Here is a 27,582-nt window from a genome sequence, read left to right as displayed (position 1 = left end):
GTAAGTGATAATGTACACTAGGCAGGTTGTTAGTGTAAAATAAATACTGACAGGATGATGCAGGATCCTGATGCAAAGCAGGAGCATGGTTACTAGAAAAAATATTTGACACATGTATGTGACAAAAAACAGCTATTTTAAAATGATTTTATGTCTTTCTTTACATTGTACATTATACTCCAGAGTCCATGACCAGAACTGTGTCCATAGCAACGGTCTCTTCTTCATATACAGAAATAACAGAGCTTTGAATGCTGTTATTGACCAATCAGAATCAAGTATTTAACAAAGCCATGTAATAAAGTGAAGCACTCAGTCGCTGCTTGACTTAAATCACAAACCACAGATCAAGAGTGTGATTGCAAATGACAAAGAAACAAAAAAAGTCATGGATGCGAGTTTAATCCATATTAATATATTTTATTACCACATCAGTATACACTTCAGTAATTATTCCAAATACAAAAAAACATAAGAAATAAACTTGGAACTTCTAGTTTATGTTGTGCAAGTCGCAGTGAGTGAGTCAGTTTCTTTGTCCTTCAAGTAAGTTGAAAATTCAAGTCTAGTTTCACGTCCAGTTAAAACAGTACAATAAATATGTGGTCAAGACACTTTTAGAGTAGACTGAGAGGTGATAACTGTGTACAGAGTGCATGAGGGTTATCAGTGTGTGTGAATTTAAATATTGTGTTTAATTACAAGTCAGTATAAATAACTTACACAGTAAAGGCATGAAAATGAGTAGCGGGGCAAAAGTTAAAGGTACAAATTTGGGTCCCAGACACATAAGGCAGAACTGGTTCATCATCACCATCATCCAAGGTGCAGGGTTTATTGATCAAATGGCCCTAAGGAAAATGTCAGTACATTAAATGTCTCTGTATCTTCGTAAAAAAAAAAAAAAAGAGGAACAAGAGAATGAGACATGAGGAGGAGTGTTTTACAGCCGTTTCACCACAGCCAATAAACACCGGATTCAAACATACTGTGACTGCTTTTTTTGTTTCCCAACACAATGGAGAGGGGGGTGGGGACAGTTAGCTGACAGCATCACCGTCAGTCTGTGCTACTTCTAGTTGAACTTGGTTGATACCACTTCCTCTTACATTTCCCTTATATTCACACACCAAAGAAGGGAAAACTATACATTCCCCTTCATTGCTTTCTACACAAACAGTAAAATGAATGAACCATAATAGGGATAAGGTCACATGATGCTACATTACTTGCCTTTCAGCAGGCTACCTTAAGTCAGTTGTTCTTCTGTCTTGTCTTGTTTCACACATTTACTTCTGCTTTCTGACTGCTCAGCTTGGAATATGGAAGTCATTGTGTTTACGTCATCTCAAGGATGTTTGTCTTAAAGAAAGAGCACACCAACACAGACGTTACAGTCTTGAATCAGACACATGGGTCACTAATCTTTGTGCCTCGTCCCGCCGCTCTCGTCTTGTCTTGCTCTCATATTCTTCATCTCTTCTGCTCTCGCGGTCCCATCTTAGCAGCCTTGATGTTCTTGTGCCTTCAGTTGTCTAGCAGCAGCTTCGCCAGAGACTGGAGGGTGTCCCTCTTCTCGTACAGGTACATCTGAGTTTCCCACAGCATGTCCACCAGGACAGCGTCGCTCACCTCATCCAGCATCACCTCCTGAGACAACTGGGGACTCAATCTGCACAAAAGACAATTAACACACACACACCATTTAGACCTGGACACCTTATCTAGACAAGGAAAGACTCATGTTAATATAATATGTACAGCACCAGTCAGGTCTGAACACATCTTCTAATTCAATGTTTTTTCTTTAGTGTTATTATTTTTCCATATTGTAGATTACTACAATACTGGAGACATCAAAAGTATGAAATATGTAATTAGATGGAATTATGTGGTAAGTAAAAATGTAAAAATAACAAGGCAAAATATGTTTTTGCTTTAAAATATATAAAAAAAAAATCTTCTGCACTTGCAATCAAAGATTTATTAATGTTGTTATTATTTAAACTCTGATTCCCAGAGCAGAAGACAGTGTGCAAGAGTCATTTCTGCTTTTTATTGTCGAGCCACAGTCTTCTCCTACACTCCTTTTGACCTACAAGTGTGCAAAAGTTCTTTGCTCTTTGATATTTTCAATTCCTTATTATAGCCACCGTTTGCTTTTTTGACAGCTTTGCAAAGTGTTGATATAATCTGAACAATTTCTTATGAAAAATAAAGAAAAACATTGAATGAGAAGTGTGATCGGAAAGTGATCGGATCTGCCTGGACACTCGTGCAGCTCTAGTGTAAATACAATCAATGTGACACACTGGAATCTGTACACAACAAAACACTGATACAGAATTTTGGTTTTAGCTAGCATAAAATATAAGTTGTTCAAATTTAGAGACAGCTGACGGAGACTCTAATTACTGAATATATGTCTATTATGTGCCATGAAAAGATTGACTGTGACTGTGTGACAAATGAAAGCACTACGGAGGGGAAATGAATGATACACAGTAAAAAATAACTGTGTGTCAGTGTGCGTTCCATTCATCTGTATAGCTGATCTGCTGTTAAAAAGTTATATAATTCATGTAGTCACAGAGTAACGCACATGCTGGAACTGACACACCAACACAAACTGACAGAATATTTTTTAGACAAAGAAAATAACTTCATGTATTACATCTGCCAAATTTACAAGAGTAGACACATAATCAAGAATGTGTTGCAGACAGCGCTGAACAGCGTTTATAAAGAATTCACACACTAGATAATGTTCCTACAGTATGAACATTTAATAATATACATGTGTGTTTCGAGTGCAAGCCCTTCTTCAGCGCCTATGTCACATGGTGGTCTATTAATAAATGTTCATGAGAGCATCATCCGGTGTGCAGAGACTATTTTTCCTGTTGTGACATGTACTTCTGTTCAATACTTACTATTTAATCATGTTGGGTTGTGTGTGCTTTTGTAAACCTTCTGCCACCTCAAAATACTCAAGAGATACAATCTCAGTGAGGATAACAAGAAACAAGAATACATTTAAAATAAAGGTGGGAACACAAAGGCAAGATCAGATCATTTATTATCTACCATCTATCATTTATCTGTCATCATTTATCATTTAATAACTGGTGTAAATGGGGTGACAGTGATTTGTACGGAACTTTAAAAATACTTTAGAAATAATAAAGTAATAAAAATAATAATAATAATAATAATAACAATAATAATAATAATGAGAAGAAGAGGAAGAAGATATGAACAAATGTTATTACCTGCGGAACTGTGTTTGAATAAAGAGTGTTATAGTTATAGGTTTTCTTTTTCCAAACTCAATATAAGCAGTCAACTCAACTTAACTGGACTTGATATAACTGATAAGAATCATCAGGTGATTAAGGGTTAAAAACACGTTTGATGACACATGTTTTCTTCCTGTTGAATCTATAACTGTCAAATGGTGAAGCCATATCTCCAGATCTACACAATTAAGCCTGACAGTGAGCTACTGTTGTACAGACTAACAGAAATAATGGCTTAATAATGGTCTCACCAGCTAACTCTGTTGTTTATATGCATGTCATTGAGGTGTATTTGCTTGCCAGTTGCCTCAGTCATATCTGTCCGGTTTGCATCATTAAACACTGCACAATGCAGAACTTGCCTCATTAAAGATTAACAAACAATTTAAAACACAGAAAAGGAAGTGCGTGAGAACATGACAGACAAAGAGAAGTGGGCCAGATGGAGTGATAGAAATGGTCATCGGAAAAACGTACGAGGGCAGATTGAATCAGAGTCGAGACAGAAAACACGAGCAGCAGTAGATGAGAACCAAAGGGGAGCAGATTCAAAGTTAGCTGACCTGTGATAGATGGTGTCGATCATTTCACACCAGGCTCTGGCTCTGTCCACTGCACAGCCATCAGAGTCTGTACACTGTCGAGTCAGAAAGAGAGAAGTTCTGAGTATTAAAAACACAAGGACAGTTTCTGAAATATCAGCTGTTATCATGTCCAAAATATCAGGAGTATTAAAAGCCTCCACAAAAAGTGGACAACACAACTAAGAGTGGATGAATAAATATGAAAACATGCATAGTTTCAGCTGCAGAATTGGATCATGACCATCTAGCAGTCGTTGATTTAACCAAAGAACAAAGTGCGGTGATCACAAACAGACTGGAGCAGGTGCTGCAGGTGTACTCACACAGTCCACCAGCATCTTGCCCAGCTCCTTGGCTCCGACGAAGCTCTTAGCCAGCTCCAGAGGGTTGGAGGGTCGGAAAACATCCACAGAGCTCACCACCACCTGAGGAGGTTTACCTGCAGAGAGACAGTGTGGGAATTCAGCATGGTCATAAGGCACCTTGGATAAACAGTAAGGCTGCAACTAATGACTGATGAATCATTGATGAATGATTTTCATAGCCAATTAATGTCGGAAAAAGGTGAAAAATGTGGATCAGTGTTTTCCAAAAACCTAAGATGACGTCCTCAAATGTCTTGTTTTACTCACAAGTCAAAATAATCAGTTTCCTCTCATAGAAGAGTAAAGAAACCAGAAAATATTCACATTTAAGAGGCTGAAATCTGAGGATTTTTACTTTTTTTTCTTTAAAAATTTAAACGGATTAAGCGATCAAAATAGTTGGTAATTACTTTAATAATCGATTAATCATTGCAGCTTAGAATGTTGTTTTAGAGAAAATATATAATGTATAGTATTATACAAATTCAGTCAAAGTTAGCTGGGGCCCAGTTAAGTGTAAGTTTATCTCAATGTGCTAATGTAACTGTATTTGTTTGGAAAACTGAAGTGACTTACCTGTTCCAAGGGACACCACTATACCCATCTTCTTGATTTCATTCCCATTGCCCTGAGAAGGAGGAGGGTTCAGAGAGGTTAACAAACAGGAGACAGATAAATGAATGATCTAATGAAACATAAATGCTTTAAAATCCAAATGGGTTAGTGATTGAAAGTGAAGTTAATGGAAGATCAAGAGAGAACTAAGAATAGAACGCAACTGTCAGTTTGTCTACCTCTGCTTTTAATGCTTTATTGTACTGATGGATTTCCGACATGGCGTCTAGCGTCGGGTTATTGGCCAGCAGCCCTCCATCCAGAAATCGTCCCATTGGTCGGAAGTAGGTGGGGGCAGCACCGCTGGAGCGGGCAGCTCGCCACACAAGTTGTTCTGGTGTGAAGACAGGGATGTAAAGATTTTTTAAGGGCATGTACTTGATTATAGGTGCACAGCTTGCAAGGCTTGTTAGCGCTCACAAAACATTCACATTCATCCATGATGAAAAGGCTCAAGGACTGAAACATGTTATTTGGTGCTGTAAGTAAAAGTAAGCATGCATTTTGTATGGAATCATATTCACAGGAACAGTTTGACATTTTGGGAAATAGTTAGATTGGACGATTAATGCCACTGTCATGTCAGTACAGAAAGTATGAAACTAGCAGCAGCATTGAGAAGTTAGCAGCAGGCTAACTTAGCTTATAATTAAGACTGGAAACGGGGGAAAGCAACTAGTCTGGCTCTGTCCAAAGGTGATAAAATCCTCCTACCAGAACCTTGAAAACTTACTAACAAGTTATATATCAATATCTTGTTACAGACATGAGTTGTGTCAACCTGCTCATCAAACTTGGCAAGAGAGGAAATAAGTTTATTTCTCTAAATGTCAAACTATTCCTTCAAATGTGGAAAATGGGAATTTATGGCGTGTTTCCAAAAATGTCTTGACAAAATGAAATTCTTGGTGAACCTCTTCCTTTCAAATACTTCAAGGACCAGTGCGTAGGATTTAGTGGAATGTGCGTGATTAGTTGATTAAATGTCGCTACTCTCGTTATTCTGCAACAGAAATACTACATGATTAAACCATTTATTAATATATGTATTAATACTGTATTTTATTAATGTACAATGACAACTAACTGTTGCCTGTAAGATGTTATGCAGCCTTATACAGCCACCCACCACTATTCAGACCTGCAGCCCCTCTCTCCCTGCGCTCATGTCTGGATGTTGTCATCCAGCAAGATAGTTTGTCAGTATTTTGATCTAGGAAATGAAAGTAAGGTTGTATGTTGGCAGTGACAGAAGGAACTTGCATATAAGCCCTTGACTGGAGCTGTGTGTAACCACATTCAGCACAGACACCTGGATGTTTACCTGCAAGGAGAGCAGGCCACACTAAGGTTAGCTGCTCTGTGTGGCAGAAAACATTAGCCATATGTTTGCCTGCACACAATATTTTTTGGCATCTTATAAATTAATAAACTGCACCCAATTTGACTGATTTCTTAGAGTTTTCTTACTTTCATACCAGTCAACTAGTCAAAATCAAAATTTCCGTTTAGTCGATGGGGAAATTATTTGACATGAACCTCCCTTTCTAGCATTAAGGTTGCCAGTTGCAACGTCTCGCCCCACCCTCCCCTTTAAAGTGTGTAGGAGAACGTATGGCAGCCATGAAATTCACGAAAAATGTGAAAGGCCATCTCTAGAGTCAGTGTGGGGTTCGTCCATTCTGGCCTACTGGAGAAACATGGCGTTTCAACATGGCAGACTCCATAGAAGAAGACCTACTACATGCCTCCCTTAAAACTTGGCATGTCAGCTGGATGGATGCGGTTTTGCAGAATATAGCAGCGCAGGCTTTGAGCAACATGACCGTCTCAGGCCAGGCTCTGGGTAAACACATACAATATGAGCTCAGTTAATTTAATGCATATCAAGTATGACAGCAGACAGAATACATTATTCATGTTTTCCTACAGTTTGTGTTTTTGGTCTCACATTGTGAATGGGCACTGAAAGTGTAAGTCAGTGTTAGATGTAGAATCAGTAAATGGGCTTTACAAATTAGTTGTATGTATTTCCAGTATAACAATACAATGGTCAGTTTCAGAATTCATCAACAGTCAAGTCATTTAGTTACTTACAAAATCTGCAGGGAAGTCTATTCGCAGTTTCAGCCGTGTATACACAAAACGCCGATTATCATCTTATCCACAAAGTGATGAGACAACCAACGACTGGTCTAAGATAATGAGATTCTTATTTTTAGGTCATTATACACTAATGCAAACATACTCATGAATATTCTGCTAAATTCTGCCGATAATTTCCCTAAATATTACACACTGGTCCTTTAAAGTGTCTCACTCACACAGACACACACCTTCATCTGTCACCCTCCTACGCTTTCTGGCTGGCTCCTCTGTGTATCCTACAATCAACACATCCTCATCCTCCCATCCTGGAACAACAACACGACTGGCACTCAGACACACAGCTCTTGTTCAGGAATACGATGACACACAAACTCAGATGGACGTTTTGATGATGTTTAACTTTTCAGGTTTCGTTTCCTGGGTGAAGTGAGAATTTGGTAATCTTATACCACTGAGATTACCCAATCCCAGGATGTATAGCCACCAAGTGTAGGGGGTTGAGAACTGCTTACTTTGACACCATCCAGTGGTAGAATGAACACACTGCACCACCTCTCTAATATAACACTATCAGCACAAGTGCAGCAGCCCAACAAACACAACTGGTTCAGTTTGTTGAAGTACCTTGCGGGGTGGTGAGGGGCTTGAACGTGGCAGTGGTGGCATACGGGGATTCTCTGTGGACGGAGGGAGGGTCGTAGTTCCTGAAGATGTGCAGCTCGCCTGGATGTCTGTCTGCTAGAACACTGGTCACCATCACCCTGTGCAAGAAACAAATAAACGAGAGGGAAGAGAAAATAGTGGAGAGGTGAAATGAAGTTTGAAGCATTTGGTGCTCATAAAAAAGGGAGAGAGAGAAGAGAATTCCCCACATGACAGAAATATAAGTTCATTTTCAGAATCTAGTGACTTCTGAGTGATGTTTTCTGTGGCCTCAGAGCTCTTGCACACATTTCTAAGCAGCTGAGTCATTTCTTCCAGAGCATTTGGGCTTTTTGTAGCACCCCAATCCAGTACTCCAGGGTACAATCTGCCTCAGTTATCAAAGGCATTATACTTGACAAAGTTATTTTTCTCAAACTGACCAATCCCAGCAAAGGAGAACAATATTAAAAGCTACTTGATGTCATTTTTAACAACAGCAGAAACATTAGCACAAGAAAGAAATTAAGTCTACTTTATGAGAACTCACTGGCTGAACACTGAATCTTTTTTACGAGTGCAGGTTTTATATTTGCATATTTTCTTATGGTACCCTAGTGCTGGCTTACACAATCAGCATTACATTAGAGCCTTTTAGCATATGCTGCTGAGTGTGTTTGAGGAGAACAAGATGCAAAGTTTGTGCTACACTTTGTGAACAAGGGATTAAATGTGCCAGAGTCAGAATCTCCCAGGAAGCAAAACTTTCCAAGTGAAAGCCCACAAAAGCGTGCAATAACACTGGATTCATACTTTATCCATAACAGTTCTAGACGAAATAGCCTGTGATGGATTTACATTCAGCAGTATGGAGAAATGTGCCAGAGCAGCACTGAAGAAAGACAGCCAGAATCTCCAGAAGAATCCACCTAAAACCTCACACAAAGTGAGTGACAGCTTTGCTTTTTAACTTTGAGCGATCGCTGACTTTATTAGGTCGACTATATCTGGCATTTTGCTGCAGCACACAGAATATGGAATCTGCTTGGCTTGATAGAATGACTTTAAAAACACAAAATGCCTTGATATAATGAATTCTGTTTGTTTATTCGGTGAAGAATTGAGTTTATTTAAATTAGATTTTTCTATCGTAATAATTGTTAATACCACTAAATAATACACTAATGGCTTGATTCCTCCGGGCTGCGCTGTGTCCACCAGAGCTGATCACAGCTATTCTACTCAGTGCTCGTGATTCCACAAGAAAAGCTGCAGCATGTCGCAGAAGCGGCTGTCTGCTCTGCTCCTCGGAGAATACAAGCCGCTCTATTTTTGATGGACGCTGCATCAAGCTGCACAGGGCAGACCGAACAGGCTGGAAGTCAGACACAGAGAGCATAGAGAATCAATTTTCAAAAAACAGACCTAATTTATTCTCACAATCATAAAAAAAGACAACAAAAAAGAAACTATTTAACACAAAAAGCAAGGAAAAATTATCAAATAAACAAAATCCGAGCAAGTCGACTTCAAAATTTGAACCAAGGCGTTTTGACTGTAGCTGAAATTATACCTTAAAAACAAGTGCAGTTCCCAGGATAGCGTGCTTCTGGTCTCATTTGCAGGAAAAATATCAGTCCCCAGTGGACACATTCAAGGTGAATAGTTACCTGGGGTATCGAACATCTGTCATCTTGGTGTTCTCTCCAAACTCTTTCTTCAGGAAGTCCTCCAGCGGTGCTGATTCATAAGGTCGAGACCCCTTGAACACCTGCTCCTTCATCCTGAAGTACAGGCAGCGCAGGTACTCCATGGATTTACCTACAAATAGAAGTAACACTGTTGTTTTACTGCTGCATTAAAAAAAACAATAAATAAAGCATGAGAATAGATGGGAAGCACACACACACACACACACACACACCATGGATGATTGCGAGGGCCAGGATGCCCCCAGTGCTGGTGCCAGCCACCCAGTCGAAGAGCTCTCTGGTGGGCCGACCTGCTTCTCTCTCCAGAGCGATCAACATCTGGATCAACACCAGGCCTTTTATACCTCCACCATCCAGACACAGAAGACGGTCCATCCTGCAGAGGAGAGGAGAGGGTTGAAATAACATGCAAACCACATGACGACATCTCCAGATCAGCAGCTATCACAAACAAAAATTGTGAAAATAACACTAAATAAAAATACAAAAGAGTTGAAGTTTATTACTCACTTCTTTTTGTCCATTTTGGGGCCGTCCACTTCGGACTTGCCTCTGCTCATCGCACTGACTGCAGCCCCCATATACATGATGTCCTCAAACCCTGTCAGCCAATCACAACAGCTATTGGTACGGGAGCAATTCGTGGAATCAAATTCATGCATAAAGGATGAAAAAGTAGAGGTGCCACTGGGTTTTCTACAAGCCACTAAACTTCTACTGTGATAGCATTACATCATTAGCACAGCTACTGTCTGCCACAGTATGTTGGTTCTGAAACGTGTTTAACCTTCTGCTTTACCGTGCCGTCAGACAGCCCTTTCCAATGGGAAAATGTATAACCAAAATATCACTCGCTCCAAAGCCACCACACTCCACAGTCATTTTATTTGGCAGAACCTGGGAGCTGCTGATCTACCGCTGCCTCAATCAGTTAGTATGTTTGTGTTATTGGATGTTTTAAAAGGTTGGTTTGGATTTGGGCCGCCCCCTAAAAGTCAACTCAACCATTAGTCGATGTCAAAAGAAAAACACCTCAAACTTCTTTCATCAGCTGCGTCTTGACATCAGGCCTGGGGGGGGGGACTGTTTCAACACAGGCCTCTGAGATTAATGGAGGCCGGTTTAACTGGGAATACAGCACCTGAGGAGATTTAATGTTACAGCTGCTCTGAACAGACACGGCAGGTTCTGACAGTGACAGGATAAGGAGCGAGTTTGTAATTTAGTGAGATAATTTGTAAGTATCCACCATCTGTTATCTTTATAAGTCCGCAGGTGTTAGTTTTCGTGAAGTTATTTATTCCCATGTTTTAAATAATGTCAGCTGTGTGAGGTTGTACTGTGTTGAATTCAATCATGAAAATGTTCAGTCTCCTTTTTTGCCATTAACATTTAACAAGCAGCTTGTTTCATGCCCCAAAAATATGAATTTAGATAATCAAATCAATATCAGAAATGACACGATGACCAGTCAGCTAATGGCTTGAACTGATGACTAGTGGTCGACTAGGAAAATCTGCTAGTTGGGATTCACATTAAAGGCTGTCTGACAGTCAAGTGAAGCAGTAAAAATAGTCTAAATATAATGTATAGTGAAAGTGATATTGATTTTCTGAAGTAGGCATTTTTTTAAGCAGCTAAAATAAGCTTTACTGTTGACCCTGTCCACAGCAGCACATTGCTTAGCTCCCTGCTACCTGCTCGTCCAAACTGGAGCCGTGCAAAATAAGACTCTTCAAAAAATACAAACTATCCCTTTTACATATCTCAAGTCATAAATTAAAGATTTCCCAGAGCACTTAAAAATGTTAAAATGTTTAATAAACTGTTAAACTTTTTTGATAGATTATGATATAATACTAAAATAATGATAATATGATAAAATAAAAAAAAGCCATCATTTATAGTCAGTCTGGTGTTTTTTAAGGATTGCTGAATATTCTTAATTAGTTGAAAATACAAGCTGCTTTAAATGACAGCATCAGCTGTCCAACTGTAAAATGTTCAGCAAACGTAAAAAAGGATTAATAATGTAGAGTTGCAAAATGAGTAACAAACACTCCCTGGTGTACAGACAGAGTTCACAGTGAACGGAGGGCACAGGGAGGGAGGGAGGGAGGGAGGGTGGTGTTACCTATGCCTGCAGGCTTGGCGTTGTTGGAGATGGGGGGAGGACTGCCGGGGGAGGGTGGGAGGCACCGCTGGACCCCTACACTACACAGCATGTCCAGCAGTATCTTTCTATTAGGACCTTTCATGTTAACACAAACACACACACGAGCAAGCCAACATGTTAAACATGCGCGCGCACACACACACACACACACACACACACACAGCAGAAGAGAGAGATAAAGATAGAGGGATAGATATGAGACAGACAGAGAGAGAGAGAGGAAGAGAGAGGAAGCAAGAACACGAGCGAGCTGTTAGCAATTATCATGCATTTTTAAAATCATTAAATAACAGCAAACTCCTATTATCACCACTTCTGCTTCAGAGCATTAAGTGAGTGGTTTCATACACAATCATCTCCATGTGCAAACAACAAATATGACTATGCAATAAGCTGGTTTTTGAATAGAAACAGGAGTAACAATGTTCTGATCTTTTATAAGAAACTGAACTGAATTTTCTAAATATTTTTGCCAAATATCAAAGACATTATTTAGTCATTAGGGATGTCATTTCATATAAACTTTAAAAACTGTCTCAATGCTGTACCGGACTGTGATGATGATCTACTGTGATATTACATAGTTAGTGATTATTTCTATTCTATTTTATAAAAAGACTCCTACTTGTGTGGTAACTGTGTATAGATACATAATTCATGCATTCATTGCCAAAGACAATTCATGCTATTTTATTTTACCGAAGAAATGAAGCAGAGGGAAAGACAACTTTAATCGCAATAAATATCAGTATCATAGACTTTTTTTCCCTGGTATTACTTTATCTTTAATTTTTGCTACTGCTTCTGAATATATCTACTACAATGGACTGGTTAATATTATAAATTTCTTTATGCATAATGTCTGACTGTCCAGAAAAATAGAAACAGCTTAATTAAATCATACATTCTACATTTGTGATGTGATTAAATTAATCTTTTTTAATCATGGACACTGTGTAAGAGAGGTTCTCATTCAGCTGCTTGTTTAGGAAATGAAGGGGCAACGCACATTAGAGGTCTTCATGGGTCCACCCAAACTATAAGACCTGAGACCCAATGAGGGGCCTGTGTGGATTCACATCCGTGTTTTATACGTTCAATCAGATCTGGGATGTCCGTGTGTATTCGAACTTGTAACATTCAGTAAAGTGCACCTTTGGCCACAAGGTGGTGCCAAATGACCTGAGCGAGCGCATGCCCCTGCAGGAGGTGCAGGTCAGAGGGCAGACTCATCCTGGAGACCACGAATTAGCAATGCTAACATTAGCAGCTGACAACAAACGAGCAATCGTTAATATAGTTCAATACAGTCAAAGTTATCCTTAGTAGACTCTGTGCAACAAAACTGCACAGCTGATTGTAAATGAGTCACGTTTGTCATCCGTCACCGTGACAGCAAGTGGATTTTGAAGCTAAAATAACAGGTGGATTGGCCGCTATTTCAATCAGCTGAAGAGGAAGAGGACACGGGAGAGGGCTACTACTGTTATAGTCGGTAAGACGCAAAGTTTTGTTTTGACAACTTGTAAATTTAAATTAACTTGTTAAAAGCAGTCAGCTGTGACGTTGCTGCTGACTGAGTCTCCCAGCAGGGTCAGGTTTGACATTTCCCAGTTCTGCCTGGGTTCACGTCCCAGCTTTCAACTAACAGACGGGTCCAGTTCAGTTCTGGGTAGAACATTTCTGGGTCTCTTTGGGTTCGGACTTCAGGCATAAATTTTTGGACCTATGAAGACCTCAAATACTGACAAAGATGTGAGAACCAAGATTTTTAGCTTTGGCCACTGAAATGTTTTCAAATGCCCCTCACTGCCCTCTGCTGTTGAGAATGTGAATATAGGAGTAGAGGGTATAAGAGATGACAACAGTATATATCACAGTAAAATATTCACTATTGCACCTTTAAAAACATGCTAAAAGGTGTCCAACCATGTTTCTTTTAATGTCACAAAACAGTGTATTAGTTACAGGAGCTGTAAACAGGATTTAATGAACTGACACAAGGCATTATGAAGGCTCCATAAAGTTTGTTATTTTGTAAATAGTTCATTATATACCCAACCATTTTCATGCAGAAGCTTTACCATCTACAGTAGAACACACGCACTTAAAGAAGACTACATGTTAACATGCTATAATAAGTTCAAACTGGCCTGTTAGGTCAAACATTTTAAGTTCTGTAACCCCGTCCCTGTTCCTTTTTTGCCTCCTCTGTCTCTTCTTTAAACTCCTCCACCTCCTTGCCCTCCCTCATCTCTCATCTCTCCTTCTCTCTCTCTCTCTCTGTCTCTTACCTTTGCTGGTGCGAGCAGCGATCAGTCCAGGTGTTTCTCCCAGGTCGTTGTGGATCTCCACATCAGCTCCAAACACAATCAGAGCTTTGATCAGCTCCATGTGGTCCATCTGAAGAACAGAGGGTTACATGAATGATGCAGTAAGTTTTTTTTAATGTACATATTTCTACTGCAAAATGACAATGCAGGAAAAAATACAACTCTGGAAACTCTTCAACATGTCATCAGTCCGTGACATTTAATATAAATAATGATAGTGATCACATCTGTCCATGTCAAGTTGATCATGATAAGCGGATGATTATTCAAAACAAATTTCTTTCTCTCTTTTTTCTTGTGCAGATTACATCTAACTGACATTTGTGTATTTATTACATGAATATAAAGTAAAGAAAGGGGAATTTTTTGTATTATTATCAGTGCACAGATTCAACCACAGGTGCTTCCCCTGCACACATCTATTATCTGTCTCCATCACTGGCAGACTGCTTCTTGCACAAGGCAGCCTGAGGAACCACTGTCATTGCTCCATCTCGTTACCTCGTTTTTGGCGGTTTGTCAGAAGCATCGAGGAGAATAAATTATTCATTAAGAGAAAATTTCTTTTTCCCTTTTCCTGTTATGATTTCAATGTGCATGCAGCGCCGGCCTCAAGTAGCCAACCAGACACAGATGGGTTACTGCGAGGCAAAGTATCATGGGAGCAAAGTAGCCCTGTACAATTCATCGAAACTGCAATATGGCCAGGTGCAATTTTATCAAAACAGCATCATAATGAAGTACTGTAGTGCTGCAGAGATGTCCTGACCTACAGATCTTGTTCTCCAGATGTAAGAATGTGCGTGTTTGGTACAGACACAAACAAATACCAGACAATCATGATTTTAAGTTTTTCCAGAGACAATGAAAATTGTAATGCAATGATAATCATTCCCACCAATTGTGAAACAGAAATATCTGTCAAAATAATCACAATATGATTTTATACAATATCATGCAGCCCTAGAGGAAAGCAGAAAAAACAGAATTACTGTTTTTTACATTTTTTACCCTTATATTGCCATGTATGAAAAGAGTGAAAATAAACGCACATTATTTAAACAGAATTTGTAAAGGAGTAATTCTGTTCCAATTTAGCTTTATGGTGCATATGTTTAAGTTTTGATGTAGTTACACGACTAGCATAGTCACAACAGGAGAGCATTTGCTATTCAAGAAATGTCAGCCAGAACTCGTACCAAGTGAGAAAGACAGATGAGATCTTGTAGTGTGAGCAATCTTGCAGGCAGATCTGTGAAGTTAATCCTTAAAGTGTATTTGTTACAAAAACCTGATTTCCAAATTGGCTGGGATTTTAAAACCACTGTAATTTTTTAGTGTTTTTTTCCCCTTCTTGCTAAGACTATGTCGCAACCACTTTGTAAATTAATTCCTTGACATTTCACTTCCTTTTTGTGGATATTCTGATTATCAGTAACAGATTATTGCTTTCATCAGGAAAACAGGAGCAAGGCAGTGATGATATTTTGTGCACACACCTTCATAGCGAGATGGAGGGCTGTGTTTCCATCCTGGCCCTTCAGGTTGGCATTCGCCCCGTGGGTGAGCAGCACCATGGCCGCCTCAAAGCGACCCTTCTTGGTCAGAATATGGAGGGGGCTCTCCCCGGTCTTACTGAGGTAGTTGACTGCGCAGCCATGTTCCAACAGCAAACGGCACATCTGGCAAAGAGACGGGAAGATTTATTTCAACATCTGCTCGGTATTTCCCCTCAAACGTTAAGCTAGTCTTTATAAAATCCTCTTGACACATTTCTAATTCCTGACATGAGTGTCTTGGTTTGGTAGCCCAGAGCATCTACAGCAACCCAATCACAGTCCACTTTCACTGACTGGGAGCTGTGCCATACATTTGTGATGGATGGGTGATGTGATGAAGTTTCGTAATAGCTGCTCAAGTTCCAGCTGGCTGACTCAGAGGTCATAAATTCACTGTTGTAACATCAAAGTTTTCACACATTCATTTCTCTGGATGTAAACTGCGCAGATGTGATGAAATGTACTGTAATTCAAACGGCTCATTATGATTTGTAACCACAAAAAAAAAAAAGAAAAAAGAAAAAAACAGATGTAACATTTTTCACCTCAGCAGTTTTGGCCCAGTGCAGAGGCGTTCCTCCATACAAAGAGTCCTCAGCCTGGAGCTGGCCTGGGTCTGCTTTTAGGACCTCCTCCACACAGCTGACAGTCGGACACAAAATAAAAAAGATCTAGTTACTATTAACTATGTAATATTAACTTCAATATCTCTTAAACCTTGAAAAATTGATCAGGCAGCTGCAGCTGATTCAGAACGCTGCTCATTGTGTCCTCACTAAGACCAAAAAAAATTCAGTTCTGAGGTCTTAATACTGGCTCCCTGTCTGCCAAAGAATTGATGTTAAAATACTGTAGGTTTACAAAGCACTCAATGGTTTAGGGACGTTATGAACCATCCAGACCTCTCAGGTCATCTGGGACAGATCTACTTTCTATCCCCAAAGTCAAAACTAAACCTGGAGAGGCGGCATTCAGTTTTTACGCACCACATGTCTGGAACAAACTCCCTGAACACTGTGTGTCTGATGCAACTCTCAGTTCCTTTAATTCAATGCTACTTTTCAGTTTGCTTCTGCCTTTCCTTAAACAACATCCGAGGCTATAGATTAATATTTTAAACTGCACTGTATGTTTTACCTTCTTGTTTCTTGTGTCTACAGTTAGTCTGTTTTGCAATTTTTGTGCCTTCGGTGCAAAACCTTTTCACTTCCTAAACACAGTGTCCTCAACTCTGCTCTTCCCTAATTTATTTTGCACTTTTTACGGAACAGCTAACTATAAGACAAAGAAACACGCCTGTGTCATATGAGCAGAATGCATCTTATACCCATGTCAGATTCCCAAAATCATGTTATAAAGATAAAATATGATGTAATGGAACATCCTGCAGTAATATATATGATATAGTAATGATGTTTAACCTGTCATTGACTATTTTTCTCCTGTTTTGTGAAAGTGAAACAAAGTTGATTCTTAATTCATACTACAAATGCTTACTGCCCATAGGCACACTCTTTGAAGACACAAAATGTAATTCGTTTGTGTTAAAAAATGAGTACTGCAGTCTGGTCTAGCAGCAAGTCATAGATATTAAATTGGTTGAAGCTCTATTTAATATATTATCTGTGGTTTAAGGCGGTTGTCTTCTCCTGCCCCTTCCTCCAGACTCTGTTAAGAGACTGCTCAATTTAACTGTTACAAGCATCTGCTCCTCCTAAAAGATTATTAATGATTGCTTACGACTCATAGGCAGACGCTTAATCATTCGGCGCACATTAGCTAAAAGAACAGTGACATTAGAATATGCCGGAGGCACCGAATTTGTTTTTTATTGGCTAAAATTTGCCTGGCTGGTCCATATCCTTACTCTGTGGTAAAATAATTTCACAAGCTCAACAGTTCCCCAAGCAAAACAGCTGATGACAATTCAGAGACACAATATTACTTGTATGAGTTATATGAGTTTTCTGAGAGGTGCTCTCCAGAATTATCAATCATTTTTATTTTTATGTACCGTCTTATCCCGAGTCAATAAACCCGGGTCCTGGAGGTGTAATGCAAAGCCTCATTAGTATCTATAGCTGGAGGTCTATTTAAAACGAAGGCAGGGCAGCAAGGTAACCAGGGAAACGCTTACTTCAAAGCCAGATGCTCTTTAGTGTCATTGAGGAAAATACAGACACCCTTCAAGGTCCAAGGATGCTGTTCTGTAACACTAACCTTAGACACTGCGTAAGGGTGGAGAAACATTCATTTAAACCAAGCCTTGGCTATAAAATAATACTGATATGTCTCTGTACACTTCAGCAATAGCAACTAGAAGATTGCTCTATAAATTCGCTTAAACCACAGTGAAAGCACATAAACAAATACACCCTGGCTCTTGATAATGGAGCATGCAAAACATGCAAAACATGCAAAACATGCAAAACGGCAATCATTCAACAGCTGTGTTCAGTTGTTCAGTTCAACAACAGCACTGAGTGAGAAAATGAGTGCAATAATTAATATTATTGAGTGAAACATTTTATCATGATATATTTTTCAGCTCTATCGTCCAGCCCTAGTTTGAACTCCCTTTACAATAAGACTGTCCTGGACTGGTTTCGATCTACAGAAACCGTTTAAAAATGTACCAGCAGTTAGAATCACACACAGCAGGAAAAAGAGATGAACTGAACTGTTCAATGATGCAAATCATCATCCTGATCTTCACTGCCACTCACCCCTTCTCGCTGTACTTCATAGCACTGTGGATGGGGTAGCCAGCGCTACCAATGACATCACACTTTGCCCCACCCTCCAACAGAGCTTTGACCGACTCCACGCGTCCCAGGCGGCAGGCCACGTGGAGCGGCGTCTCCCCGCTGTTGTTCAGCTCATTCACCCCTGAACACAACCGCGAGCACAGGGCCTGAATGAAGACAAGATAAAGAGTCAGCCAGTTGAATTTTAAGAGCACTAAAACATGATGATAAGACCGTTCCACGAGTGATGGTCAAAATTCAGCCAGATGGAAATAGTAACGTGGCTTTAACTCCCGCTGAGTCTGACCTGGATGACAGCGGGAGAATCCTGCTTGGCGGCAGAGTGCATCGGCGTCTCTCCGTTGCGGTCTTTGATGTCGGTGCGAGCCTGGCTTTCCTCCAACAGCTCCTTCACACACGCCGAGTCGCCACGCTCACAAGCCAGGTGCAACGGCGTCTGACCTGATGCATCCCGAGCATTGATCTGACTGGAGACAGAAAGATGACATGACCGCACTAAATCAGTATTTTGTACAAAAGCTGGTTTTGATTGAATTTCCTCCTTACAGGCAGCCATTGTTTTCCTTTTATATCATTACCCTGTGGAAGTGAGCTTGCAGAGACTTCAGAGTTGCTTCAGATACATAGATAAATCACTACAGTAAATATTTAATTATGGGGTTCCTAAACTTTTCAATGCCAAGACCCCCAAATAACAAAAGTTTATAGCTGGACCCCCTTTTGCAAGATTTAAAAACCCAAAGGACTGTTTTTCCAGCCTCTGATAGATGCTTTTCTTTAAGTGATACTTATTTGAGAGGGTCTCAGGGCAGAGAACGCGTCTGGGGTGTGCAACAGTAAATCCATTGCAAGGTTTATAACAAAACTTATTTCTATGGATTTTTTGCAGATGAGCTGTTGGTCTGCTCATCGGGTATTTTCCTTTTCAAAAACATGCCCATTTTGGCAAGTTAGCACTAGCTAGATAGCTGCAAGCATCCAATTCAGTTTCAGGACCTTGTCTAGAAAAGAATCCTAGATTTGTGAAACTCTTGCAGTATTTTTGATTTAGTCCATTTCAGTTCCAAAGTTATGTTGTCACGGTGTGGTAATACAGTTCAAGCAGGGACAGTGTTGATTTTTTTCTTCTTGTTTATGCATTAAAGTAACTCCCACATCCCAGACCTGAGACTTAGCTGCAACACACAACCTTTCAATGCAAGATAAGATCAACTTTCACTTCAAATGTCTTTTTCATCATGTTCACCTTTCCTAGTTGTGTCTGCGAGATGACACTTTCTGACATCAATGTTTGTGAATGTTTTTTGGAAGACTCCCACATCTTGGATCTCCTGTCCACCAGAGACTTTTGGTGAAACTTATGTTCCCAGTGTCAAATACTGACTATCTCAAGAAACTTTCAAGTAAATGTGAGTTGATTATCACACTGCATTGAAATAAAAGAAAACAGCAGCACAATGGTGCACTGTCTTTACGTGTCAGCCATATGATGAACTGGTGAAATGTCCAGGGTGCACCCCACTTCTCGCCCCCATGTCAGCTGGGATACACTGCAATCCCCTGCAGCCCTTGTGGTTATGGATAACGAATCAATGAAATGCTGCGTGGCCAGTGGTAAGAGTAATGTTAAGCGATTTAGAGTTAACAGGTCAAAACCTGTAAAACCTGGAAGGGTTTTAAAGCCTTGTTGTTATGAACTACTTATAAATATTTAATAGTATTTGTTGCATTGTATGCATTTAGCCAACAGTCTCACACTGACTGCCCAACAGTTAATGCCTTCATAATATGATCTTACATAAAATAATCCTCTCTTCATTCATCTTTATCCTGAAGTCTCGAGGCAAACTGCCCGAACCTAGTGATGAAATGATCAGTCACTTCATCCTTCAGCCAATCAGCAGAAGTTCTGATGACCATTTAAAACAGGGTTCGTACAGCTTTTTAACAGTAAAATAAAAACACTTTCAAGTTACCTAAACCAAATATTTCCAGGCTCTCAAAGTCTGTAACATCACAACTATATCATTACTATAAATGCAATAGCAAAAAATAAACTTCACAGAATCATTTTTATTGTCAGTTTGTTTATTTTACCAGCTGTTTATACTGTTATGTTTTTATCATGATTATTTAAAGCTTGCTACTTTTGATGCCAGGAGACAAATGACGATAGGATCATTTTACTTCAAATATTAAAAGATTTTTGGTTTACAAGTGGGATTTTGTAGATGAAATACCAGATTATGTTGAAAAATCAAGTATTTTTCAAGGAGTACGTTCAAATTAAAGCCTATTCCTAACCTTGAAAACCTAAACAATGCAACAATTTAAGTGATTCATCAAGCAAAAATAACAAACTTTTGCTGATCACAGCAAAGGATAAGACTTGATGCTTGTTTGTTCTTGCTAAATGAATATCCGCTGGCTCAGCTGGCACGTTGTCAAACTTAATTTTGAACTGCAGGAAATTGTCACAAGCATTAGCAATCTCCTCGAGCAGCAACAGCTGACCAAATCAAAATCAGCACTTCCAGTCTTACCTCTGGACATAGTTATGTTTGAGACACTCTCTCAGGCCTGTCTCCACGGCAATATGGGCGGAGCTCCAGTCCGGGTGGCTGCGGATGCAGTCCACAATTGGCTGGGTGGTCTCGGCCTTCAGAGGAAGGGTCTCGTAGAAGGGGCGAAGCTTGAGGGCGTACTGGGGGAACCAGTTCATGGCATCCTCCTCCGACGCCACCTGAAACAGCCTGGATCACACGGTAAAATGATTACAAGGGCCCAAAACTCTGCGACTGTTGTAACACTGATAAATAGTGATAAATAAACAAAATTAAAACATCACTGAAGATGCACTCCAGTCTCTTTTCTTCCCTGCTATCTCCAGCAAATTTCCCTATAATACTGACTGTAACTCACTTAACTCTGAACCGATTTTCATGAAATTGTTATAAACCTGAAAAGTAAAACATGATAGTGCTTACTTAAATTGAATTCAGTTACTTGATTGGTTGATCAATGCCAAATTCCAGCTTTTGTGAGTTTCTCCATAAATATAGATTTCCATATGTATTATACAGTATTATTGTAAAACCACCTGGTTGAACCTAAGACGCTTGGTTATAAATAACATTACACCATTCTGTGCATCTCAAAGAAAATGAGACTGTACAAAACCACTTTATTCAAGAATGTGCATACATCTAGATAAGATAATTTACTATACACTACACTATATATAAAACTTCATAAAACTTAATTCTAGTTCATTTTGGCAACCTTTATATTGACAATACAAATGTTTGTAGATTCTGTGATATTGAGGCACTCATAAGAGCTTTCAAATTTGAAAACTATCTTTGAGAACTCTCTGAACACAAGAAAAGCAGCGGTAAAAGTAAAAATCATGTCATCATGTTTGCATTTGAGGCAAACTCCGAACTTACATCAAACACAGAAGCCTATAGCATATTAAGCATTTGGTTTCAATTCTGACAAACTGTAAAACTTGTTTTCATTGCTTAACTCTGCTTTTCTTTTAGTTTCTTACAGCTGAATGACCGAGCACTGATTCATTCAAGATAAAGGGCTTGATTTAGTTAAGCTGCTTTGTTGGGTGGGTCAATAGTTATCTAACCTAAATCAATAAGATGTTTTTGATTGATTCATTCATTCAGCCTTTATTCATATTAATTTATACTCGTGACCTCGAGTTAATTACAGAAACAAAGAAAAGGAAGAAATAACAAAGTGATATGCAAACAGAGAAAACACAATGTCACAATTAACTAATAAAAAGCAATTAAAACTTCCTGCTACAGGCTGAAAATAGTAACCAACTCTGCAGGAGCTCACAGAATCACAAACTACTCAAAACCTGCATCTTATAAATGTACTTGCAGTTATTTCAGCTGACATCTGCACATTTAAATCTATTTCGGTGCCTGAACTACATTACAAATGGCACCTATTATGTATCACACCACTCTCCCTGTCTGATATGTGATGAATACTGACCTCAGAGTCGTAGTAGGCGTCTCAGGGCACATAAGCAAACAGTCCCATGACTGATACTGGTTGTTTCTGTACAGGACCATGCGTCCCTCCTCTTTAAGCATGACTTTGCCTCCTCCACCGTAGTCGGACAGCTGCACATCCCTGACCCTGTAGGGGTTGGTGAAGAGGGTTGACACAGAGGACACTGTGTCCAACAGCCGACCCAGGAACTGCATTGTTACCTGAGACAAAGAACATAGAGAGCATAGGGAGGACTCAGACAATCTGCAGCACAGTCTCTATGCAGGGGGGTTGCCTACCATTAGGCAAAGGTTGGCAGTTGCCTTAGGCCCCAAACTACCAAGGGCCCCATAAAACGCCTCATATACTTATGCTTAAGAAAGCTTTTGTTACTTTTCATTCATTAATTATGTCATTCTAAAAATCAATCAATTAAAATGGCAGAATGCTTAACTCATGATTGTCTCAGGGCCTCCGCACTAACTTGGACCATTCAGTAACCTTACTGTGCATCTGCGGAAATGATTCAGGAAGACTGTAGCCAACTTGTGTAAACAAACAACTCAGCGTGGTGTACTGTCTGCAAAAAGAAGGAAGCTGGAGGATACGAAAACGATAACACCCACCCCAGCCACAGTCTCTTCAGCCTGCTGCAGTCTGCCAAGAGATACAGAAGTATCAGCAGCAATACTACCAGATTTCAAAACAGCTTCTTTCTGCACTCCACCATAACTTTTTTTTTATAACTTATTATTTATTCAAGGATAAGGAGCTTAATGATTCAGAAAAAATCTTGACTGATATTGCAATTGTGATATGATTTGCGATATCAAATGGAATGCTCATTTTTACTTAAAGCTCCAGTAGGAAATATTGTTTTGGTAAAACTGAGAAATAATTTCATGAAAACCTTTCAGTATAGTGTGTCAGGTGTTCTGAGAGAGAACTAAACATCTGCACCTCCCCTATGGCTCTGTTTAGAGAATCTGCCTCGTGACGGTAGACTTAAACTAATAACGGATCTTTTAGGACCGGGGGGACTCTTCCTACAAGTGCACCTGCGTGTGCACGTTCCTTCTGTGAGACCCTGAATCAATGACGGACACTACTGCAGGAAAAGTTGCTATAAAACCCAGGAGTTTGTCAGCTCACTTGGTTACTTTTGACTTCTCCTTCAGTTGTGTTCATTCACGTGTATCGCGGAGCTTTGCTGAGTGCCAAGAGGACCGGGCGGAGCTGAGGCACAGAGCTGACAGACAGCTGCTCAGAGCCGGGAAGCTCTGCCGGGAAGGGTCGGCAGCAGGCTGGTGCTTCTGGATCTTCACACTGAACCTTTATGTTTTTAAATGTAGTTTCTCTCCTCTGTCAACGTTTTTTACTGTGAGGTGTCTGTTTTATTACACACAGTTGATGTCTGTCTGTGCTCATTCACAAATGCCTCCATGAACTGTTGCTTCTCATCTGCTCGTCTCGTGGGAGGGGCTCAGGACACAGAAAATGAAACCTAACTCAGATGAGACTCAAAAATCAACCTTCTTCAGGCTTTTTACTTCCTGTAGCTTTAATTCTTCTTATTATTATCTTATTATCTTATTCTTATTCTTATATATCAAAATGATAATGTTGAGAATGATTTCTGTGGAAATCTGCACTAGGAGTGCTAACATTTAATTGATGATCCATTAATCGGTCATTGACAATTTAGTCAATCGAATAATATTTAATCAATGTATCAAAAAGATTATTTTTATGTGTGTAATGCTGTCAGAATAAGCAAAATAGAGGTAAAGCTTTGACTGATGATAGAAAAAAACATTTTGATAATGATTAATTGATTAATAGATTGTCAAAGCTTCCAATAATTGATGAAAAAAGTGCTCACAATTTGCAACCCTAATCTGTACCGAACAAACATGTTTTTTTAAAGTCTGTAAAATATGCCGTGTAGGCCAGAAAACCTCTGCTGCACCACAATATTCAATTTAAAATGAAAATTTTTATACACATTTTTGCACCTCATGCACTTTAAAAATGGCAGTAGAATATACAGTATTACAGTAATTGTTCAGCAGTATGTGGAGGGTCCCATGCCTGTGTTCGCCCTAGGCCCCAAAATGACCAAATTCGCCCCTGTATCTTTGTTTTCTAAGACATAATCCAAGAGATTTTAGCAGCACATGCAGAGATGTTTAGCTCTGCCCTCTTTGGCAGCTCTGTTTGGCAGCCTGCAGGATTGTTTTCAACATTGATGAATGATTTATTTTACCCCCAGGACAGGACTCAAGGCTGGCAACAGGTATAATATCTCCAATATTACATATTTTGGCTGTTGACAGTCTGTAATCTGAGGTTAGATCAGTTGACAAACGAACCACACTGTCAAATATAACTTCATGTGAGGTATAGCTGTTTATACAGACATTGTTACCAGCTGAGCTGCCTACCACATGACATCAAATGACAACACGAGTTTGCGGTCACTTCTCACACTTCCTATTAGTCTCTAACACTTAAAAGTGAGGCTGTTCCTCAGTTAAATGATGGACAAGTGGCTCCATTCATGCTGCTCACGAGTTCCTACTCAGACTGAATCAATTTGACATGATATCGCCGCTAAAAGCCGGAGGCAGCGCACACTGTCAACGAAAACCCCTTTCATTCATTTTTTAAATGTAAAGATATATAAATATTCTCTGCTACGGTTAGCTACCTGTCAAGTGTAAGATAATCGCATTAACTCGTATAAAAGCAGCCTGGCCGCTGTGTGTTCATGCTTACCTGCTAGCTCTCTCCTCTGTGTCGGCTGACTTCTGACAGCGACGTCAACAACCGCCACGCTGCAACCAAACTTGCTGTAAATCTTGACTGACGTGAGCTGCTCCAATCAGAGCCCAGGACTTCCGTAACTGCTAGGTAAAAGGGGTGGGACATGACATAGAAAAGATGCTCGGGTTATTTTCACACTGGAAAGTCCCCCATAAAATGAAAGAGAAAACTTTTGATAGTTTAGTGACCAGTCACCCTGAAAGTAATAATGTGCAGTGTGAGCAGCTCATTACTGCATGATGTTGAACCGCTCTGCATTATAAGTTTAAAACAAAATATTAATTTTATAATTATTTTGTGGATTTAAAAATTATTTTATTGCTCCTCCAGAGTCTATGATCAGAACTGCGTTCATAGAAACCTCCTGTTCTTCATAGCAATGATAGCAACGGTCTTCTGTACGGAAATAACAGTCCTTAGAATGTTGTAATGGACCAATCAGAATCGAGTATTTAAAAAAGCCATTTAATAAATAAACTTAATCTACAATGGTGCGTCTAAATACTATATAACAGTAAATAAAGCTTCGAATATCAGTCAATTGAGCAATCAAAGAGATTACTATATTTAATTTTTTTAAAAATGAATATAAAGAAATGCAAACTAAAAATAAATATATTTTTCAATTATTTTACTTCATGAGAGTCACATAGAAATGGAGACCCCTACCTATTAGCTGGGGTAGTTGATAATAAATTGACTTTTAATGCCTTTAAAACTGTAAAAAGCTTTACTACATTAATTAAAGTTCATTAAAGGTAAACTTTAACATCTGATATGCAACCACAGTACACAGTATAACATACATTAAGACTGCATTTCAGCCACATAATGCATGATTCAGACCCAGGACCTTCTTGCTGTGAGGCTCCAGTACTACCACAGAGCCACCATGTTACCCAACACATAAATATGGTCTTAAATCAAGTGAAAAATGCTCTTGTAACATTTGAAAGAATTTGTACAACATGACACAGAGCTGGAACCTCTTCCATCATGCAATTACTGGAATGCTGGAATGATTCATGAACATAGACCACAAACATAAACTGCATGCCTACCACAGACAGACTGAATAGCATATTTAAGTTTTTAGCATGAAATATGCATTTATGGTATTTGGGGGGAGCGCACCAGAGAAAGGGTACCACTGTGATAAGGTATATATATGTTTATTAGAACATGCATCATTTATGTACACCCATAAGCTTAAGCCCCCAGTACTGTCCTTACAACAAAAAGGCCAGGCGCCGTACTTCCTTTTCCCATAATTTTCAGGAAATAGTAAATCAGGAAGATTTGGAAACTGTCAAACACAGATTTATATATAGTAATATTTTCATGGGAACAGGACGGGAGTGGGAAGCTGCCCACTATTGCTATTTTAAGAATGTAGAGAGCTGAAATTATGTTTACCTTTTTTTTTTTAGTGTTTTTCATTTATCTAACTAGGTAATGTATTATATAGATGTTAAAAGTCTATAAAGTCACAAAGACCAAAGTTCATGACAAAGGGAGTCACTCAGCTCTAAAATACTGCTCCTGATCTACCTGAAATGCCTCATTTGTAATCCAGGCTTTTGTAATCCAAATTTGGGTTGTGTCTCGAAAGGATCTTAGAACAAATAAAGGAAAAAGAAAGAAGGGACATTCTCAATAGCGACTGGGCAAGCAACAACTCTGGAAACTTTAATTGCTTAAGAACAGCTTCCTCATTCATGTAATCACAGAAAGCTTTGGCAGATGCTTGGGAAGAAACAAATCAAGTGCCTCTGTAGCTGTACAGAGAGACTTCTGTTTTCCTCAGGAGGTTAACTGCAACATCCAACTGCACTGACACTGATTGCAGTACTTTGCTGACATGCTGGATTTTGGTCGGGATGTCATGTCATACCACAGTACAGACTGAAAAGTGGTATAAGCCAACCTCTTCAGATTGTGCCTCAGTTTTTTTAACTGGAACTGCGGCTTTGGCCCTCACCCCTAGAAGTGCATCTCTGACCTCTGCAGCCTGGTACCTTACAGCCTCTGGTGATCAGACTCTCCCATCTCGTATTTGACCAGGATTTCAGTGTTGTGTTGACATGGCTTTTTAAGTGAGTGGAGGTGGAGAACAGTTTCTTCAGGTAACCAGTAGTAGCCAGTAGCATCTGCAGACCTTTTTGCAGCATCAGCTACCAGCAGATTCGGTGTAATGTGCTCCACGTGGCACAAATACAACTGTTGGATTTACTTGCAGAAGTCTGGCTTCGACTCCCCTCCTCTTTCCTTTCATGTTAGCACCATCGTCATAAGTCTTCAAATGCGATGTTGCTCCTTTAGTCTCTTCAAAATGAGGGTTGAGAGGCTTTCTCCAGTGGACTCTTTCAACTCAAGGAACCCCTTAAAATGTTGTTTTATTTTGGGTGTGTTCTCCATTGCAACATGGTGAATTATGACTGATAGTTGCTCTTTATGGCTCAAGTCAGGGGTGCAATCCAAAATAACTGAAAAGTATTTGGATTGTTTTATTTCGCTGGCCATATACTCCACAATCGTTCCACTGGTGCAATTTATTAGCTCGTTTTGAATTAT

General features: G+C 39.5%; 1 protein-coding gene across 3 annotated transcripts; it reads right to left on the bottom strand.

Moving 5' to 3' along the window:
* Positions 1–393: 393 nt before the first annotated feature.
* pla2g6 (phospholipase A2, group VI (cytosolic, calcium-independent)) lies at positions 394–25,020 on the bottom strand. Of its 3 annotated transcripts, XM_084714841.1 has the most exons (19): positions 24,961–25,020; positions 22,183–22,403; positions 20,706–20,915; positions 18,449–18,629; positions 18,121–18,308; positions 15,940–16,036; positions 15,335–15,517; positions 13,797–13,905; positions 11,461–11,577; positions 9,837–9,927; positions 9,539–9,702; positions 9,285–9,435; positions 7,597–7,733; positions 7,200–7,277; positions 5,043–5,197; positions 4,825–4,876; positions 4,207–4,322; positions 3,863–3,936; positions 394–1,672 (listed from the first exon to the last, which is right to left on the bottom strand). In XM_084714841.1, the coding sequence occupies exons 2-19, from the start codon at positions 22,395–22,397 to the stop codon at positions 1,528–1,530; spliced, it is 2,463 nt and encodes an 820-aa protein (XP_084570967.1). In that variant the 5' UTR covers positions 22,398–22,403; positions 24,961–25,020; the 3' UTR covers positions 394–1,527. The 3 variants fall into 3 exon arrangements, with proteins under 3 accessions (XP_084570967.1, XP_084570968.1, XP_084570969.1); XM_084714842.1 differs by lacking the exon at positions 7,200–7,277; XM_084714843.1 differs by lacking the exon at positions 11,461–11,577.
* Between the last annotated feature and the right edge of the window lie 2,562 nt (positions 25,021–27,582).

This window comes from Lutjanus erythropterus, chromosome 3 (assembly GCF_056507025.1).
Source record: "Lutjanus erythropterus isolate fLutEry1 chromosome 3, fLutEry1.hap2, whole genome shotgun sequence".
In the NCBI taxonomy this organism is placed as follows: Eukaryota; Metazoa; Chordata; class Actinopteri; order Lutjaniformes; family Lutjanidae; genus Lutjanus; species Lutjanus erythropterus.
This window is presented reverse-complemented; position numbering and strand designations above follow the sequence as displayed.

Bases quoted from the DNA above. Each gene is read 5' to 3' on its own strand.
- pla2g6 (XM_084714841.1), bottom strand. From the start codon at position 22,397: ATGCAGTTCCTGGGTCGGCTGTTGGACACAGTGTCCTCTGTGTCAACC. The intron at 20,916-22,182 runs GTCAGTATTCAT...CGTGTGATCCAG, and splicing joins ACGCCTACTACGACTCTGAG to GCTGTTTCAGGTGGCGTCGG. The intron at 5,198-7,199 runs GTGTGTGTCTGT...TCTTCACACCAG, and splicing joins TAGGAGGGTGACAGATGAAG to AACAACTTGTGTGGCGAGCT.